Source organism: Hemibagrus wyckioides, linkage group LG05, assembly GCF_019097595.1.
Source record: "Hemibagrus wyckioides isolate EC202008001 linkage group LG05, SWU_Hwy_1.0, whole genome shotgun sequence".
Classification (NCBI taxonomy): Eukaryota; Metazoa; Chordata; class Actinopteri; order Siluriformes; family Bagridae; genus Hemibagrus; species Hemibagrus wyckioides.
This window is the reverse complement of record NC_080714.1, coordinates 16131954-16149368: the sequence shown is the minus strand read 5'-3', so window position 1 is coordinate 16149368 and position 17415 is coordinate 16131954. Positions and strand designations below refer to the sequence as shown.

Sequence of the window (17415 nt, the reverse complement as noted above, 5' to 3'; positions counted from 1 at the left end):
CTGTCTCTCCTCCGCTGGGTTTTTCTCACTCACCCACTGAGTGTGTGTGAGCGAGAGAGAGAGAGAGAGAAGAGCAGTGTACTGGCAGAGCAGACTGTAATAAGGTTAAGTGCAGCTTGCGTGAGAGCTTGAAGGAAGGAGAGAGAGAATGAAAGAGAGACAGACCGGACGACTGGAGGAGTGGATCTGAGGAACTGACGCCCCATTTCAAGTTAATGAGGGAATTTTTCCTTGTCTGTCCCTCTCTGCCTCTTTTTCTTTCCACTCAACATTCTCCTCCTCTCTTCCTTTCCTCCAGTGGCTTGGAGAAGCCAGCTCGACGTGGTCACACTCTCCACCAGTCGCACAAGTCTCAGAGGAGGTAAGTCTATTCTCTCGCGCTCTTAGCAGAACTGGGAAACAGCTGTTTACCAGTCTGTAAACTGCTCAGAAGATTTCACATTACATGCAGCGCTCGTGCCAATGGAGTTTTTTAGCTGTGTGATTTGTGAAGTCTTTGGTTCACTGTGCTTTTCTGGAGACCCTTGTATCATATACGTGCGAACGTTTTGAGGTTAGTCGTGGCTGGAGCATCACTCAGTGGCTGAGAGGCGAAATCACAGACTCCAATTCTATTTTGAAATGGAGACTGAAAACAGATGCTTTTTTAACTGTGTGTGTGCTGCAGGTGACATTTAGCCACTTCATCAAGTGCTCAGTCTTTGGAATGGTATTAATTTGTCTGAGAGAGAGTCTGTTTATTAGTTTGTCTGTGACTGCATTTGTCTATTTCATTCGTCTCCGAGGCTGACTGTTGCTCTCGCAGCGATAGAGTTTAGCAATATGATAATATAATATCTGTATTGTGATACGTTATCAGCACTAAGCCTCTCTGACAGTCTCGTATATGAGTACTGACTGACTCCAGTGTTACACCTTGATGTTTCCCTCCTCTTCTGTGATAAGTGATTTTGGTATGTAAAATAGAAATATTTTTGAAGCCATTATTTGGTTTTTACTCTGTCAGCTTATTATGAAATGATATTTTATCACACTGCTGACCCTTAATCCAAGATTTCAAGTAGTGCGTGTATGCGTGTGTGTGTGTGTGTGTGTTTCTAAAGGAGACAGAGAGTACTGTGGCTCCACTAGTATTGCTAAGACGCCTTGTAGGCTGCATATTTGACTGAGGCTGTGTGTGTGTGTGTGTGTGTGTGTGTGTGTGTGTGAGAGAGAGAGAGAGAGAGAGAAATCCCTAATGCTTTTGTCTCATAATAAACATTGTACACATTGTTATGCATTATTCTTCCCTCTGAAGCGTATTATCGGTTGAATATTCTTTTTGTCTTTCTATCCCTCACTCTATTTCTCTGCAGGTTGTAAAATGGAAGCACCTCAGTGGCGGCACCCGAAAGGGCACCAAGCGGAAGAGAGCGGGGCCCAAGGTGAACTTCAAAGAGGTAAGACCCCGCCAAGCTGGCTTTAAATAGCTCCTGTGTCACCGTTACATCCTCCTCCGTCTTGTCCTCTTCTGCCTCCTCATTTGGTTTTACTGTTTTTTTTTTTTTTTGTTTGTTTTTTTACAAACCTAATTGTCCTTTACGTCTACTGGCAGAGTCTTTTCTCTGCTTGGGTTTTCACTTGTTTGAGTGTGCACGTAGGTTTTTTTTGTTTCGTTTGAGTTAATGTTGTGGTGTGACTTTATCAGATTTTTGTGGGTGGTGTTAAGAGATAAGGAAGGGCACAGAACAGGGAAATGGGGGTAGGCATTGTTTTTTCGCCCATACTTCTTGGCACTGAAGTGCCAGGAAGAGACAGACGAGGACAATCAGTGATTTGAAAACTTGTCCTGAAATGGCTTGGCTGGTCATTCTGCATGACATCATGGGACAGCCGTGACTCAGCTCATTTTGTGTTTTCCTGAGGAAGCGTTTAAAATGGCCCTCGTCAGTACTGCCTGTTGCTGCGTGCGTGTGTGTGCACGTGTGTGTGTGCGTGTGTGTGTGCATAAGGCTAGAGTCTGGTTTTTACTTTCAACCCTCAAATCTTTTATCTATTACACATAGTTATGCACACAAATAAACTCAAGAAAGGGAGTGTAACCAATGTGTAAATGTATCAGAAAACAGTAGGAACTGAAATAAGCGCTTGTATTGCCTTTATAGTAAGTGGCTTTAGCTCATACATTACACCTCAGTAGCTGAAGTATGTCTGTGCGTGTGTTTCTGATTGGGCCATGTTCGAGTTTCAGCAGTGAGGTCATTTCTGTTCCGAGTCTTTGGTCAAATCTGTGGTAGGGTTTTGTGTGCGAGGGTGTGTGTGGCTGGAGAATGTGCTAGAACACAGTGCCTCTTTACAAACTTGTGTGAGCAGTAAAACACTTGAAAGGAACATTAACAGGAGACTTGTTGACTGGGTTGTGTCAAAAACGTTACACTCAACATTCAGGAATTTCTAGAAATCTGCACCCTTTTCTTGAAAATGACTGAAATGTATGACACTTGTTTTGAATGAATTCACTTCTTGGTCTTGGTTGTTTTCCATCCTGTAATTTTAATAAAGAATATTCCATTTATGGTTCCAGGGAGAGAATTTTGAGAGTCTTGAGTCCACGGATATCTGCTCTTTGTAAAATGTCTGAATCGCTCAACACGCGTCATGTACAAACAGCAACATCGGCTTTGCACCTACCTGGCAGGTTGACGTGCTCGCTTCAAGTAACTTCAGAGAAATGTGGGATGGAGTTAGAGGGTGGTGGTGGTGGTGGTGGTGGTGGGGGTCCATGAAAAGAAAGAAAGGCCAATTACAGTCTAGTTGGCTCCGTACAATGGGCCGGGTGGAGAGAGAGGGAGAACGAAAGAGCGATTGTTTGAAGTGCTGCCATAAAAGCCAGCCTGAAAGGAAACACTAGTGACCCCTCACACACACACACACACATACACACACACACACACACACGCTACCCCCCCTTCCTCCTGCTGCCTGCTAACAGAGGATGGCGGGAGCCCCCGTGTCCTCCAGGTGTATTTTATATTACTTATTCACAGACTTCAAAAGCAAGTGCCCCATCCCCTGTCTGTACATAAATCAGGTTTGGGGTCTGCTCTTAAACAGAGGAAAGCACAAGGCCCCAGCACACAGCCATTCCCCGCAGTAATTACATCATTGCTAATTGGCGCTGTCGAGGCCCAGACACCCCCGACCAACCCTAAACTGAGCTCAGGGTCATTTAAATGTGAAACGAAATTTTTGCACCGGAAAAGAGTAGAGTTTTATTGCCTTCTTTTAGTGAGTGAGTGGGTGTGCATGTGCAGAAATATGTAGTGAAGGAGGTTTGCTGTGGTGTATTAGGTACGCTTATGTGCTAATGAGATTCATTTTGCTTCATTTTCTTCTACATTAGGGAGAGCATTTCTCTGCACTGGCTAATTTTGAGAGAGAGAGAGAGAGAGAGAGAGAGAGAGAGAGAGATAGTATGACTCCAGTACCATCTCAGCTTTCAGACATTTTCATGTCTCCTATTCCATCACTGCATGGGATGAAATAAAAATGAACGTGAACACTATCAGCATTAAGTCATCGGTTTCTGTTTGATAGTGTGTGCTCTATCTGTTCCATTAGCTAATGGATAACTGGAAATCCAAATAAAAGAGGAAGCTCCTCACCCGTTTGAGGTTTACATTTTGTGAAATCGCTTTCAGAGGCTGAGAATGAAAAGTTTCTTTTTTTTTTTATCTGCCAGTTATTTTTCCTATCCTTAACCCCTTTAACTAAAAAAATCTGTCTGTGCCTCCAGACCTATATTCATCAATACTTGCTTTTATTCTTTGTTTCAGCGTTACTGAAGTCCTTGAATTGTTCGTGTATTACTGAATTCTTGAATAATAAACCAAGAATTAGTAGGTACCATGCAGCAGAGATTCCTTTGTTCCAGTCCTGCTCTCAACACACCTCATAAAAGGCTTGATCATTACCTCACGAGGTTCATATACTATGACCACTTAAAACGTTTTAAAGGTATTGACTAAGGATTAAAGTGTAAGATTAGGCCATACTTTTTAGTGGGTTAATACATTAGAGGCTTGTTAAATATGAGTATAAAAACATGGGGGGGGGCACTTCAGTTGCATTATAATGTGTAACAGAACACAAAATGTTTTATTCAGAGTAAACAGTCGATTCTAAATGAATACAAATACAGATACAACTATTAGGTGCAGTATTCGCTTTTTAAAAAATTATGATTTATTTATTTTTAGAACGTTTGCCAGCAAAGTTCATAGGACATCAACCCTAGGACATCTGGTCGAGATAAGAGATATGCATCGGCTCCGGAATCCCACAGGACTATATTATTAAAATATTTTTGGTCAGATATTATTAGTTGGCTGTTGTGGTCAACTATAAATAACAGTTTCTTGATTTTGGAAAGATAATGTTTTAAAAGTTGGTTCCTTACCCAGTCACATGAGACACGATTATGAAACTGAGCAGCCGAAGAACTGTCGAAGTTCAGGAGTTGTTCTGCAACTGTTTGTTTTTAAAACATTTTGATTATAAGAAAAATGATTCCTAAGCAATATGACAATGAGCTTATTGACTTGACTTCTTAATCTCAGCAGCCCACCCCTTTTAAGACCACACCCACTTTCAGTTTAAATACAAACAGAGATAACTTATGAATATTCAGAGCACAAAACAGATACAGATGATGGTAATGAGTTTACATTCCTTGTAATTTTATTTGACCTTTAAAGCAAAATGTGTTAATTTTGCTCCTTTAAATTGTTTATTGTATATTTATTTTGCACATTTGTATCGTTGAATATCAAGACTGGGCAAATTTGGGTGAAAATTGATTGTATTTAGTGAAATGAAATCAATTCAATTTATATTCAATTAACAATGTCTCAAAGCAGCTTTAAAGAAGTATAGAAAAAAAATATAAAGTCTAAAGTTAAGTTACTATTTATCCCTAATAAGCAAGCCTAAGGTGAACGGGATAAGAGAAAAAACTCCCTGAGATGATCATTCGGGCCAATATTTGTATTTTTCATTGTGAACACAGAAGTCAGCTTAGTATTGTTACTCGAAATTGTCTGGAACAGTAGATAAGTATGGAATCTGACACACAGGACAGATGGAGGCTTGCAAACAGACCTGCTGAATTTATGAAACTCCTATTTCATGGTGCTTTGTTCATTACAGATTGCAGTTGTTGCCTGAGATGTCTTTTGTGACGCTTGGTATTTGACGTTAGGTTTGTACACTGCATGTTGTATATTTTGGTTGTTTGTCTTTGCTGCCCTTTTGCTGCAGGAACATATATCCAGTAAATCTGTTTTCCTCTCCTCGTCTCTGCCTCACGTCTGTTTCCCTCTTGTCTGAGTGGCTAAATCTGATTTATGAAGAGGAGAGGAAATGGAGGTACGGCCCCTGTGCTCCTCTCCGAAGCATCAGAGATACAAGTGCACTGTAGATAGAGTGTGTGTGCGCGCGCGTGTGTGTGCGCGCGAGTACGGAGAAACGTGTGAGAAACACATTTTTGCTTGCATGAGGCATGTCGAGTGTTTTCAGTGTGTGTTTGTGTGTGTGATTTTGTTTAAGAATGGTCCAGAGACTCTGATCAAACAGAGAGGATCATGTGAAGGGCAGGAGCTGCTGCGAGAAAAAATGCTGGAGAGAATATGCCATGAAGTCATGTGCTTTTTATTATGCACACACACATTACACGCACATTACACTCAACATTCCTCACATAAGAGTGATTTTAGCCAGCATGCAATCATTTAACCAGCTAAAGTCATGTTATGTTTAAATATCTCTTTTTTTCCTTCAATTCTGTCTTCAAATATAAATGAATAATACTAATAGGATTTAAACAGAATGATTCATTCCGACTAGCAAAATGGAAATGTGTTGATTAAATTAGATAGATTTGATGATTATTTGAAATAAATCATAAAGTTGGCTATAGAAGCTGAAAATCAAGATGCACTTAGCATATTTTTGCATGAATTGAAATCTAATAGGTACATAGAATACATAGAATAGGTGTGTGTGTGTGTGTGTCTGTGTGTAGAAGGAAATATGGGATGTATATTACTTTGGATGGACTCATTCGCTAGAGAACCACACACATCATAATTTACTACCTTTAAAAATGATCTCATAGGAATAATAAGTTACAATAATAATAGTACAGCAAGATTTCACCAAGCCTTCTACTGATTCTTTCTTCTTTGATTCTTTTTCCAGCTATCCTTATCAGTGCTTTATTATTTAATCTCTTTACAAATGCATTATTTAAAATGAGAGATATGAATTCATTAGAGCTGTATGAAAGAACGATATCTGGACATCCTGTTCACACACTGTTTCCTCTTTTTGTGTGTAAAACCACATGCAGTATATTTCATATAAAGAATAACAAATGGTTCTAATGGTGATATGATATTGTTTCAAATAATTCAGTCCTTTGTAAAGTCCAGTGTAATCTCTTTTCCTCTGGACCTTTCTGTCCAATGCAACAATACATACACTGACAGTTAGAATTACCGTAAGTCCACTTGCCCTCATGTGTATGCCTGTTTAGAGAGTATAGACTGTGTGTTGTGTTGTGTAAGTTACAGCTTAAAGTAGCTCTTGAAGACCAAACCGATACTGAGAGACAGACACACAAATTAGTCTGGTGTCTTCTCTGTGTGGTGTATGGTGTCCAATTCCAATCACTGTTTTTTTAATGGCTCACATCACCAATCTGACTCTATCTCTCTCTCTCTCTCTCTCTCTCTCTCTCTCTCGCTGTCTCTCTCTCGCTCTGCCTGAGCTTTATTTCTGAATTTTTCCAAGACTGAAGGTTTAGGCAGCTTTTAATTTGAGTACTTTCCTCAAAGAGATAAAAGAAAAGGAGCAGAAAGAAATCTTGGTATCGTTTTGATCCCATCTGTGTTTGTCTTTCTCGCGCAAACGGAACAGGCAGCAGCCAGGAAATATACAGTCACATACAGCATTAACCGATTATGCATGCCACCCCCCACCCCCCCACCCCTCCCTGCACCACCGTTCAACACCGAAACTCCAGCTGGTTTCGAGTAAAGTAGCAATTTGTGAGTAAGTGCTCCCTCATAAATGTGCAGTAGCCCATAGTGGTCAATCAAATTGCTGTTTTTTTCCCCCTGATGTCTAGCCCATCTGAAGGGGCCTCGTCTGGTGGGGAAATGAAATCAGTGCTCCCACATTAAAAAAAAAAGAACCTATGCTCTGTGAACTCAGCCATAAGTTCTTTCCCTACTAAGCACAACTTGAAAACATCTGTCAGATGGAGAGAGTAAGGGCTGTGTTTTTCGGTAATGAGCGAAGGAGACGGCGACTCCCACAGACGATTCTGATGCTATTAAACTTGCTCTGTGCTCTCCTTCTCCTCCACACCTCCCTCTCCGTCTTAGAGGGTCTATGGGGATAAACTTGTAAAGCCAACAGCGGTGATAGCCATCCCTTTATGTCTGGTACCACTGGGTCTGAGAGAGCTAGGTATTATTGGGGAAAAACATAAATCTAAACTTTTTCTGAAGACTTTTCTTTCCCCGTTTGTTGCAATGATGGATCAGTTTGGGACTCAACTGCGGTAATTCCCTTTCAAGGGTGGAAATTGTGATTGCTCTAGAAATGCTATTCAACTCTGCATGTGATTTAAGTAAGAGAAGCTAAAGCTCATTCTCAGTACTGTTCTTACTGTTTACTGTAAAATGAAGGCTCAGAGGGTGCTAAATTTGATAGTTTGTTCAGAGACGCATCATTCCTCTGTTTTGAAAACTTGCTAACTCTTTTTAATTAAGGACACCAGGTCCTTCATATGGAGCCAAAGCACAGAGCGTTCAGTAAATGTAGAGTCCATGCTTTGATAATTACGTTTATTAGTCATGTGGTTGGACTTTGGAATCAAGGCTGTATTACAGCTAACATGTTACAGCTAAACAAACATCTTTTTGTAGCTTATTTTCACAGTTGAAATATAAACATATGGTCAGATCGTGGATAACGCCAACTGAAGTGCCAAAGAGGAGGGTGGTGATAGTTCAAAAGCCTGACAACTTGCCTAATGACATAAAACCTAAAGTTCTAACAGCCCCCGCTGAACATTGCTGCATTTGTACCCTTGTTAATGAACCCTGAATTTGTTCCAGTGGGAGTAAAAAAAAAAAAAAAAATATATATATATATATATATATATATATATATATATATATATATATATATATATATATATATATATATATATATATATATATATATAATGTTAACTAAGAAATTCCTGGTGGGAGAAAAATGAATATGACAGGAACTTGTATGGAAATGTGTGTGGGAGCTCACTGAATCCCACAAAAGGAAAGACATAATGTACGGAACTCAACACAGACAATTGCTTTGACTACACAGAAAGCCCGGCTTCCCCTAAAATTCTATCACAATTTGGCAATGAAATGTTTACCCATGTGTCAACTTTACTCATCTCTCTTGGTGCAATTCAATATTTTCTTAATCGTCAAATATCTTGCTGTATTATTGTGCTGTTTGTCCATTCCTTTTGCAAGGGATGCTCTTGCAGATTCAAGTAGAGTGTGTTTTAATGGAAAGAAAGATTAACACTCATTAAACAGCAGGCTTTTAAACACGTCATTCTGAGTCCTCTCCGGAAGCCATGCGTCTCTGGGGGTGAATGGGCATGTGGACATATCTCAGTGTTTATTGGACAGTGCACTCTTCGCTTGTCCTGCCAGGATGTTTTCCTGCTTCTTTGGGCACCAGAATGATGCACAAATTAATCTGTGTCTCATTCCTAGGACTGTTTGAAACATTGAAACAAAGCATTTGGCAAAAAACTGCTGCTGATGCTATATATATGTGTATGTGTATATATATATATATATATATATATATATATATATATATATATATATATATATATATATATATATAATGGTTTGTGATCTATAATCTATATTTGTCATATTTTTATTCTGGTAGAGACTGGAAATTTGGAAATATATATTGAAGCCAATTTTCAATATCCCCGCTGCCGGCTTTATCACCTTAAAAAACACGCCTTCCAACAACACCTCATTGATTGAACTGTTTAAAATAGGGTACAAATCCACAGTGCAGAGATTTTAGTGGATAAAAATGGCATTAGGAATTTTAGGCCTTCTGCCAGTGGACGAAGAAAAAAACAGGCTTTATCAGATTGGTTTGGCAGCACTTTATTTGGGTCTAAAATGCACAGGGGTCTGAGAGAGAGAGGGCATTGCTGGTCTGGGCAGAAATAGCAGAAGGGCTTATTCAGTGGATTCTGGGATAGATGAATAAATGTAATCAGTGGTGTCCAAAAAAGCATGGAGAAAACACACAAGTAAATGTATGACCACATAAACAAATTAAGATCCAGTTTCAGATTCCAAATTTTATGATAATGAGCACCCTGAAGATTCAGTTTGGACCCCAATAACATAACTTTATCAAGCCACTGTTCAGCATCCTATAAACCCATAAAGAACCCATTTTTTTTCTAGCAGTATGTGTGTGAATATTAAATAAATCACTCCTGATAAGAGATCAGCAGTAGGTCATTTTTTTCTAGTGTGTTAATGGGTTCTGACTACACATGACCTAGTACCAGCACTTATTCATTAACGTTTTGTAGGAAAGAATGCAGATTTGAGCCACAGTATGACACAGATATAAATAAGTGTCTGATTCATACAGCTGTCATATATCATTAAAACAAGCTGTGATTTAAGCGCATTTGTTCAATCGACTTCAGCTGTATGGATGCAAGCAGCCGGCCAGCCGGTCCCATGTACAGTACGTGTCATGTACCTACGTAACAATCCAGTTCAAATAAATCTCATTTCCATGAAATTCCCCCACCTTATTCTGTGCAGGTGTTGCCACATTGAGCCAAAAACAGACATATTCAGTCCCCAAATCCAGGAAAGTAAGGATAATACAGTGAAGATGAGTCAGAGGTGCAGATAAAGACAGTTATGGAATGTAAACTCCATTAGCTATATCTGAGGTTCTTTTTTGTTTTTCTTACTCTACTTTCTATGCTTTCTGTACACATTAGTCATACTGTAAGTCAAGCTTTTTTTTTTTTTTTTTTTCAGTTTGTAAAATTGCTGTGCCCATATTTTCATGCACTTCATAAACTACACATTTGATTGTACAGATATGCCAAAGATGAAACTGATTAAAAAAGAAAACTGATAGTGGAATTTGCCCTCAGATTCGACTGTACGCAACTTTGCTGAATAAGGGTCAGTAAGTCTATACAGCACAGGCAGTGACATCAGAACAGGAAGATGAAAGAGAGCAGATAGAGGCTGTGCCAAAGTGTGGTGTCCTATCTCTTTATCTCTCTCTCCTCCCTCCTACTTGTCCCTTCTTCTTCTTTTCTGTGACCTTACCATGGAACTAGCAGAGGCGTATGAAAAAGAAAGAAATGAGCTTCATCATGAGGTCTGGATTAAACTAGCCTTCATTCCTGTATCATCTTCCGCTGCTCATTTCGCATGAACTTCTTGAAGCACACTTGGGAGAAAATCAGTTCATTTAGTGTAATCTTTCAGCTTGTGCAGTATTCATCTCGCAGCAGAGAAAAAGTTAAAGAAGCATCGCTGTCGGCTACCAGGCTGGGCTCCAGAGACCGAGACAGTCAAAGTGAAGCGTAATTTACAGTTTGTGTTTGTTAGAGGGCTCTCAGTGGGACGCTCTGCCATGCGGCTCAGTGAGTGTGTGTGGTTGAGTCTTCGCACACTGCCTGTATGGCTTCTCTAATCTCCTTAGAGAGTAACTGCTTCTTCTTTCGTATAATAAGAAACAATTTGGCGATGTATGATTTAATGTTCCTCTTAGCTTTTAAGATTGGAGGAATCTCCAGAGAGTCGCATAGATTTACAGGTATTAAAGCCTGGTCATAACCGGAAACTCTCTTCCAGCATCTGCATGTTACACTTCTCATGTTAATTCATGAACTCATTATGTATGCTTGGATGTCGGTCTGTTCTATGTTTATATTACGTGTGTGTCAGAGTGAGTGAAAGTCTTGCGTCATTGTGCATGTGTTTGTTCAAGTTTCACACTTTTACCTTTGTTCTCAGGATTGTTTTGGATGGGAGGTTCAGCCAAGTGTGGCGGCAGAAGGGAAAGAGTGTGTGTGTGTGAGTGAGAGAGAGAAAGATCTGGGCCGAATCCATCCCGCATACCTCTGTCAGACCTGGGCCTAATCCAGGTTCAGGAGCAGGGTTAAAGAAACGGCAGTCCATCTGCAATGTATCTTCAAAGCACTGCAACTCATTCTCATAACACGTCATGCTAGGGTGTAGTGAGGTGACAGCCAGGCGGAGTGAAGCAGGCTTTTAACAGAGATTGATACTATCTCTGAGGCCTGTTCAGGGGACGTGTTTATTTAGACTGTGCCCCTATCTTGCCAATGTACCCTGACTTGAGCTTGAAATTCAAGCAACATTTTTTTTTTTTCATGAAAAACCTGTCTACGATAAGGAGGTTATACACAGTCACAGTCTGTACAATCATGATGTTAGACATATTTCTCTTTGGAACAGTAAACAGGGAATATTTATTTCTACCATTTTGTCAAAAATCCATATTATTCCTACTTGGTTCAATTATTCTGATTACTGCTGACGTCTGTGATAAGATTAATTGGCTTGATTAAATGCAGTTTTATCCGAGCAGCGTGACCTGTTTGAGAGCAGGCCAGACTGTTAGCATGTAAAAGCCAGGGCAGCATCTTGAAAACTTAAAAAGCCATCTGTAAATAACCTTGTTGATGACATCCAGAGCTGCAGAACTGATTTTTTATTTTTTATTTTTTTGGTGCAGGCCCTGATACGTGTGCCAGTTCCGTTTGGGTCTGCTCTGTTTTAGATTATATGCCTCTCCTTGTGCGTGGTCTCTTAGTACGTATACATGTCACAGCCTTTTTGATGCTCTTTTAAGCAGGTATTATCAAAGCTACTTTCAACAGGTGTCCCTTGCAAGATATATCTCTGTTCCTTTGATGTCCTCCGTGCGTCCGTCCCCTCCGTGTTCACCAGTCCATCATAATTTGAGAGATGCATTCGCACGTCTGTGCTGTTTTTATGTGTGTGCTCTGAGCACCTGCAACCCAACTTTCCTGCCTTGAACGTCCTTCACTTAAGCTGGCCTTGCTGAAGCGATGCTTCTCTCAAATCTCAGCTCCGTGCTGTTTATGTTTGTCAGCCGCTTTGGTGATATTAGACATAAATAGCCCTTTTGTGACACAAAAACTGGCCTTTATGTGCCGGTGTCATTGTGCATTAAGAGCAACGTTTCTCTCTGTCTCGCTCTCTCTCTTTTTGCGTCTCTCCTCCAGAGGATAAAAGATGTCTTTGAGAGAGACACTTCCAGGCTGTGGTCCATGGCGAGGTGTTGATTGGCAGAAATTAATTAAACTTCTTCAGCGTGATGTGTGTGGTGTGATACAGTTAAACAGCATCATTCTGTTATCTGCCTGTTGCCAGTATGATTCAGGATAAACACTAGAGCTACAAATGATTTATTTGATTACATCAGTGATATCTTGGAGCTTGTTTCCAGTGCCAGTCATCAGAGATAACGTAAAATCAGCTTTGTCACATGATTCAAGGTCATTGTAATGTTACTAGTTAGAACAGCTGGAGGTGGACTTAACAGATCTGTCGTGTGTATTATCTGGTGCTTATATATCCGTGCTGTTTGTTGTCTCAGCTGCAGGACATTTCACAGACAGACCTCTTGATTGCTCTGCTTTTAACTCAACAGGCTGAGGCTTTTAGACAGGATACAGGATCTGGAAGGCTCTGGAAGCTTAATCTGTGGTTGGGGCAAATGATAGATTCCATTTATGAAAATTGGTGGTCTGCTTCTGGTTTGAAGCAGTGTCTGCTAATGCAGTTACTGAAATTGACATTAGGACAGAAGAAGTATGTTGCGGAATACCTTTCAAATATGCTCACATTTGAGTAGATGCAAACAATTGTTAATCTTCATTAGATACAGTGTTTGAAATTACAAAGAAGCTATATGAGGGAGTAGCGTGTTGCGATGTAGACTGACATTCAGCTTGATTGCGGGGTTCTGAAGAAAGGCCATGCAATTAACTTGTGGAAATCCAGGTCTGATTAATGTACACAGCCAGCAACAGTGTAAACTAATCACAAGTAGCTTTAATGACTATTTAGGTTTTACATTCACAGTGCTGTTTAAGTGGTAAGAGGGCATCTGGCATTTCAAAAACAACCAGTATTCTTCAAAAGGTGGATATACAGTTTGGGCTGAAGTCTGATCTAGGCTTTTGTCTGAATAAATGTCTGAAAAAGGACTTTGGAGAAGTTGAAGCAAGGAAGATCTGAAAAATTATTGCCTGAAATGAAACTGGATGCCCACTAGATGAAGGAGGATCTCTGATTCAGAATCACCTGAAAATCCCAATAATGGCTAATAATTTCGCATTATTTGGCCCAATTCTGTATAATCATGCTCAGAAAAAATAGCGACATTCTCATGTCTATCGAAGTGTATATCTATTGTATTTAAACAGACAACAAACTGTTTACTTAAACCTGTAAATTTTTACTCTCCACCGCACCTGCTGTTGTTTACTGGACAGCTAAGATCATTATACTGTTCTGAAGAACCACAAACACTTAGTTCATTACAGTCTGTTCTTAGAAATGTTTCAGATGAAGCATAAACTTTCATGTCAGAATGATTGAATGTTCACATAATGCTGGCTCATGCTATATCAACTTGCATATAGATGTCAGTAAAAGCCTCTGGCTCCCTCCTGAAATCAAAAAAGCATTCTACATGCGTTTTTTTTTTTAAACCCGTAATGATCCACCTCCATTAGCCTTCATTTCTCTCCACTGGACGATGTTGTCTTTTTCCTTCTCTGCACACACAGGCTAATGTTTTGAAATCAGACGGAACTGTTTCACTAAGTGACGTTCCATCGACGTGCTGTCCGGTGCAGCTGACCTGATTATGGACCAGTATGGATCTATTCCTCCATCTTGTCTTTAGAACAGACCTGTGAGCTGCAAACAGCAGTGGACGAACAAGGCGGATGAGGCACGTTCAGGGTCAGTGGGGAAAAGATTCAGCATCTTTTAACTTAACTGTACAGGAACAGTCTGTGAATTTCTCAGAATTTTACTGAGGTGTTTTGGCTTGAAAACACAAAGCCGCATGAATTAGATCAAATCTGTTTACAGGCTCCAGTAAAACCCAAGCAAGGCTCTTTTTATCAAAACAGTTAGGGAGCATGCAGGCAGTGATGATGTGGTAAAGGGCAATCCCACCCACATGTGATCTATAATTCAGTGAAGTCCCACATGCCCATGTGTGGTGCACAGGGAAGATAGCGTATTGGTAAGACTTGGCTGAAATCGAAAGGAAAGCTCCACCTGCACCGATGAATTCATTCGTGTTTGATGTCATGCAGTAGCCATATTGGGTTACTAGCCTATAATTCTCCAGAGGATTTCTTTGGGAGACGGATTGACTCATTCAGAGGTCTGGCCTCGGGGGCAACTTATCGCTGGGAAAAAAACCCCTACAAAGACAAAAGAAGAAAGAGGGAGAGTGAGAAATTAGTGTAACCCAAGCCAGGGCTTTATGTGCAGGGCTGCACGTGTTTTACGAGACTGTGGTCTGACCAAATAAAACTCATTGGTGCGGGAAAATCGCCACAGAAATCACGCTATCCTGTTTAATAATGCCACTATGACTTTGTCTCTTTCGCAAAGGGGAAATGGGAGACAAGAGACTTGCATTCTACAACCCAGACCCTCTGCATAGAGAAAGGTAGCTGAAAAGAAGCGAAGGATGAGCTTTTAAAAAGGTACGGGGTTCGTTTCCAAGGTTGCGGACAGAATCTGTTCACGTACAAAAGGCGACCCTTCAAAAGCCGTCTGTGGGCTGTTCACATCGGAGCGCCAGACGAGTTCCTAACATTGCGACTGCCATTTAGTGCTGGTTTTACGATCAGAGCTTGGCGCCGTTTTCTATTTTCATCAATGCATTTGTGTTCTTCAAGTTCAGAACAGCTTTACACTTCTTAACACTACTCGCTGTGTTAGGATATGAGTCATGGTCATCTCATGTGATCCCTTCCACTAATTCTTTCCAACGGATGATAAAGGTTTCAGTGCTTTGCAGTGACTTCTAATGTTCTTCTTGGCTTTGCTTCAGCTTATACAATGAAAGGAGAAATCTTTTCCACATGCAACAAACAAGCACAATTTCAAATGTAAGACTTGTCGTTCACTTATGTTGCTATAGAAATGAACAAAAACAGGATGCACAGGTCCCGGAAAGTGTCTGAGTCGACACGCTACCAGACAGCTGACTTTACTCAAACTCGTACACTAATCTCATATTGGGGATGTGAGCCGAGCCAAAAGTCACATCAAGTTTTCACACAACCAAGTAGTCAAGTAGTCGTCACACAACCAAGATACCGCTGCAGCTTTTCAGCTTGTCCATACTGAATATATCTGTTGGGTATATGTCACTAGGTTTAACATAATGTTTTATTACGAATGTTATGAATGTTTTCTCCAACATAATCCAACAATTGCCAGGGTATCTCCAGACTGATCTGGTCTAGACAGCCCAAAATTTTGTATCCAAACCTTGACTGTAGCCTAAATTTGTACAGTCCAAATTGGCCATGACCATCTGGAGACTGAATATAACTCATCATTCCTGATGACAGCTCCTGTTAACCTGTGGTGACAATGACAGGCTTCATCAGATTTTTGATGAACAAAATGTAATCAAATGACTCAGTCTGTCATGACATTTGATAACTGGACATTAATCATTCAAATAAATGGACTAGAACGATCATAAGAAGAGTCTCTGGGTGGTATTGCCCTAGTTTTGTGGCTAATCCCAAACCTCTCCATGCCAAATTTACTTTGAAAAGTTATGATTAAAATTTTAATAAATGTCTTCATCCCTCTGTGCCTTCATTAATTATTTTAATATAATAGTTTCCATAGCATAAACATTTAAGCAGCCTTAGTAGAACCGATTCATTCTTGCTGCTATGTTGTGAAAAACAAACTAAAGCCTTGAACATTTATCCAAACCCCACAAATATTTAAAGAAATGATGTCCAATCCCAATATAGTCACGTCCTGTTTGTTTCACACAGCCATTCTGAGCTCTGCTGTTTAGTCAGTTGTGACCTGAATAATAACATGATGACATGTAAAAGAAACACACACATTCATTATTCTGTAGTGAGTGAGTAGACAAAAGGTGGAAAAGTATGAGTGCTGGCATCTTTGTTATTTTTCCTGTTTTTGCGAAGAATGTCATTGATTTCCTGAGTTATTGCGCTCACAACTGTCACTCATTTTGACTAAACCTACGCCGGCATGTCAGAAAACTATTGTTCCAGATATATACTGCACGGGAAGAATTCCCCAAGTTTGCCATTTTCAATCAGCCGTTCAAACCCGCTTCAGTTGTTGAAAGATGACAGAAACTCCTCCATGCATTTACAATTTTAAAATGGCCTGCATGTGAGAAACCCCACCTTCTCCTCATCCAAGGGACTCTGATGGATTTTCTTAGGATAAAAGCTCTCTGAACAGCAAGAACAAAAAAAAAACTGCATTGGAAATGTATGAATTGTAGTTTTTCTTAGTACCAGACTTTCTGACAGAGACAACATGATCGAATCCATCGAGCCATTAGCGAAGAGCGTCTCGGCAGTCTTTACTGGTGTAATGTTCCAACCGAATCCCAGTGATGATATGCTTGTGGCATGTGGGTAAGTCTCAGTGGCAGGGTGTGGCTGGATGTGTTTGAGAGTGTATGTGTCATTCTCTTTCACTTTCCACAGGCAGAAACATAAGCTCAGCACAGTGAGTCACCCTGCCTTTTTTATTTGCCACATTGCCTGCGAGGATCGACTGCCCCCACCTTTCAGAGAGGCGTAATCAGACACAGGATGAATTGACAACAGCTTCCCTCTTGCTCTGTTCTCTATCCCTGTTTGGCTCAAGAGTTCTCATCAAAGTTGGTTGGGGAAATTAATCAGCACGTAGATCGATCACCACAAACTTTGCAACAAAGAATGCGGTGTGTCTGAGAGGGAGTTGGCCAGAATAAACGAGTTGAAAAGTCCATCATTTTTGATTAAGCTTTGCTGCATGTTTATTTGCATGCTGCTAACTTTTCCGCGGCTTTAATGAGCATGGCATGAGCATGGCCTTTCATGTGGGGAGGAATGAAAAAGTCAGCGGAAAAGCAAACATAGGCTTGGACTTGAGCACATACACGTGTGGAGTGGTTGGTTTCAGAGGTTTCAGTACAGTATGCAGTGTGCTTAGA

General features: G+C 40.3%; 1 protein-coding gene across 4 annotated transcripts in view; it reads left to right on the top strand.

Annotated features, from left to right (window-relative positions):
* Positions 1-17415, top strand: part of aopep (aminopeptidase O (putative)) — a 70104-nt gene that overhangs the window by 37025 nt on the left and 15664 nt on the right. For all 4 annotated transcript variants that reach the window (XM_058389353.1, XM_058389352.1, XM_058389354.1 and 1 more), the window contains 2 exons: positions 299-361; positions 1356-1439. In XM_058389353.1, coding sequence (XP_058245336.1) covers positions 299-361; positions 1356-1439 — 147 coding nt within the window. The remainder of the gene's footprint in view (positions 1-298; positions 362-1355; positions 1440-17415) is intronic.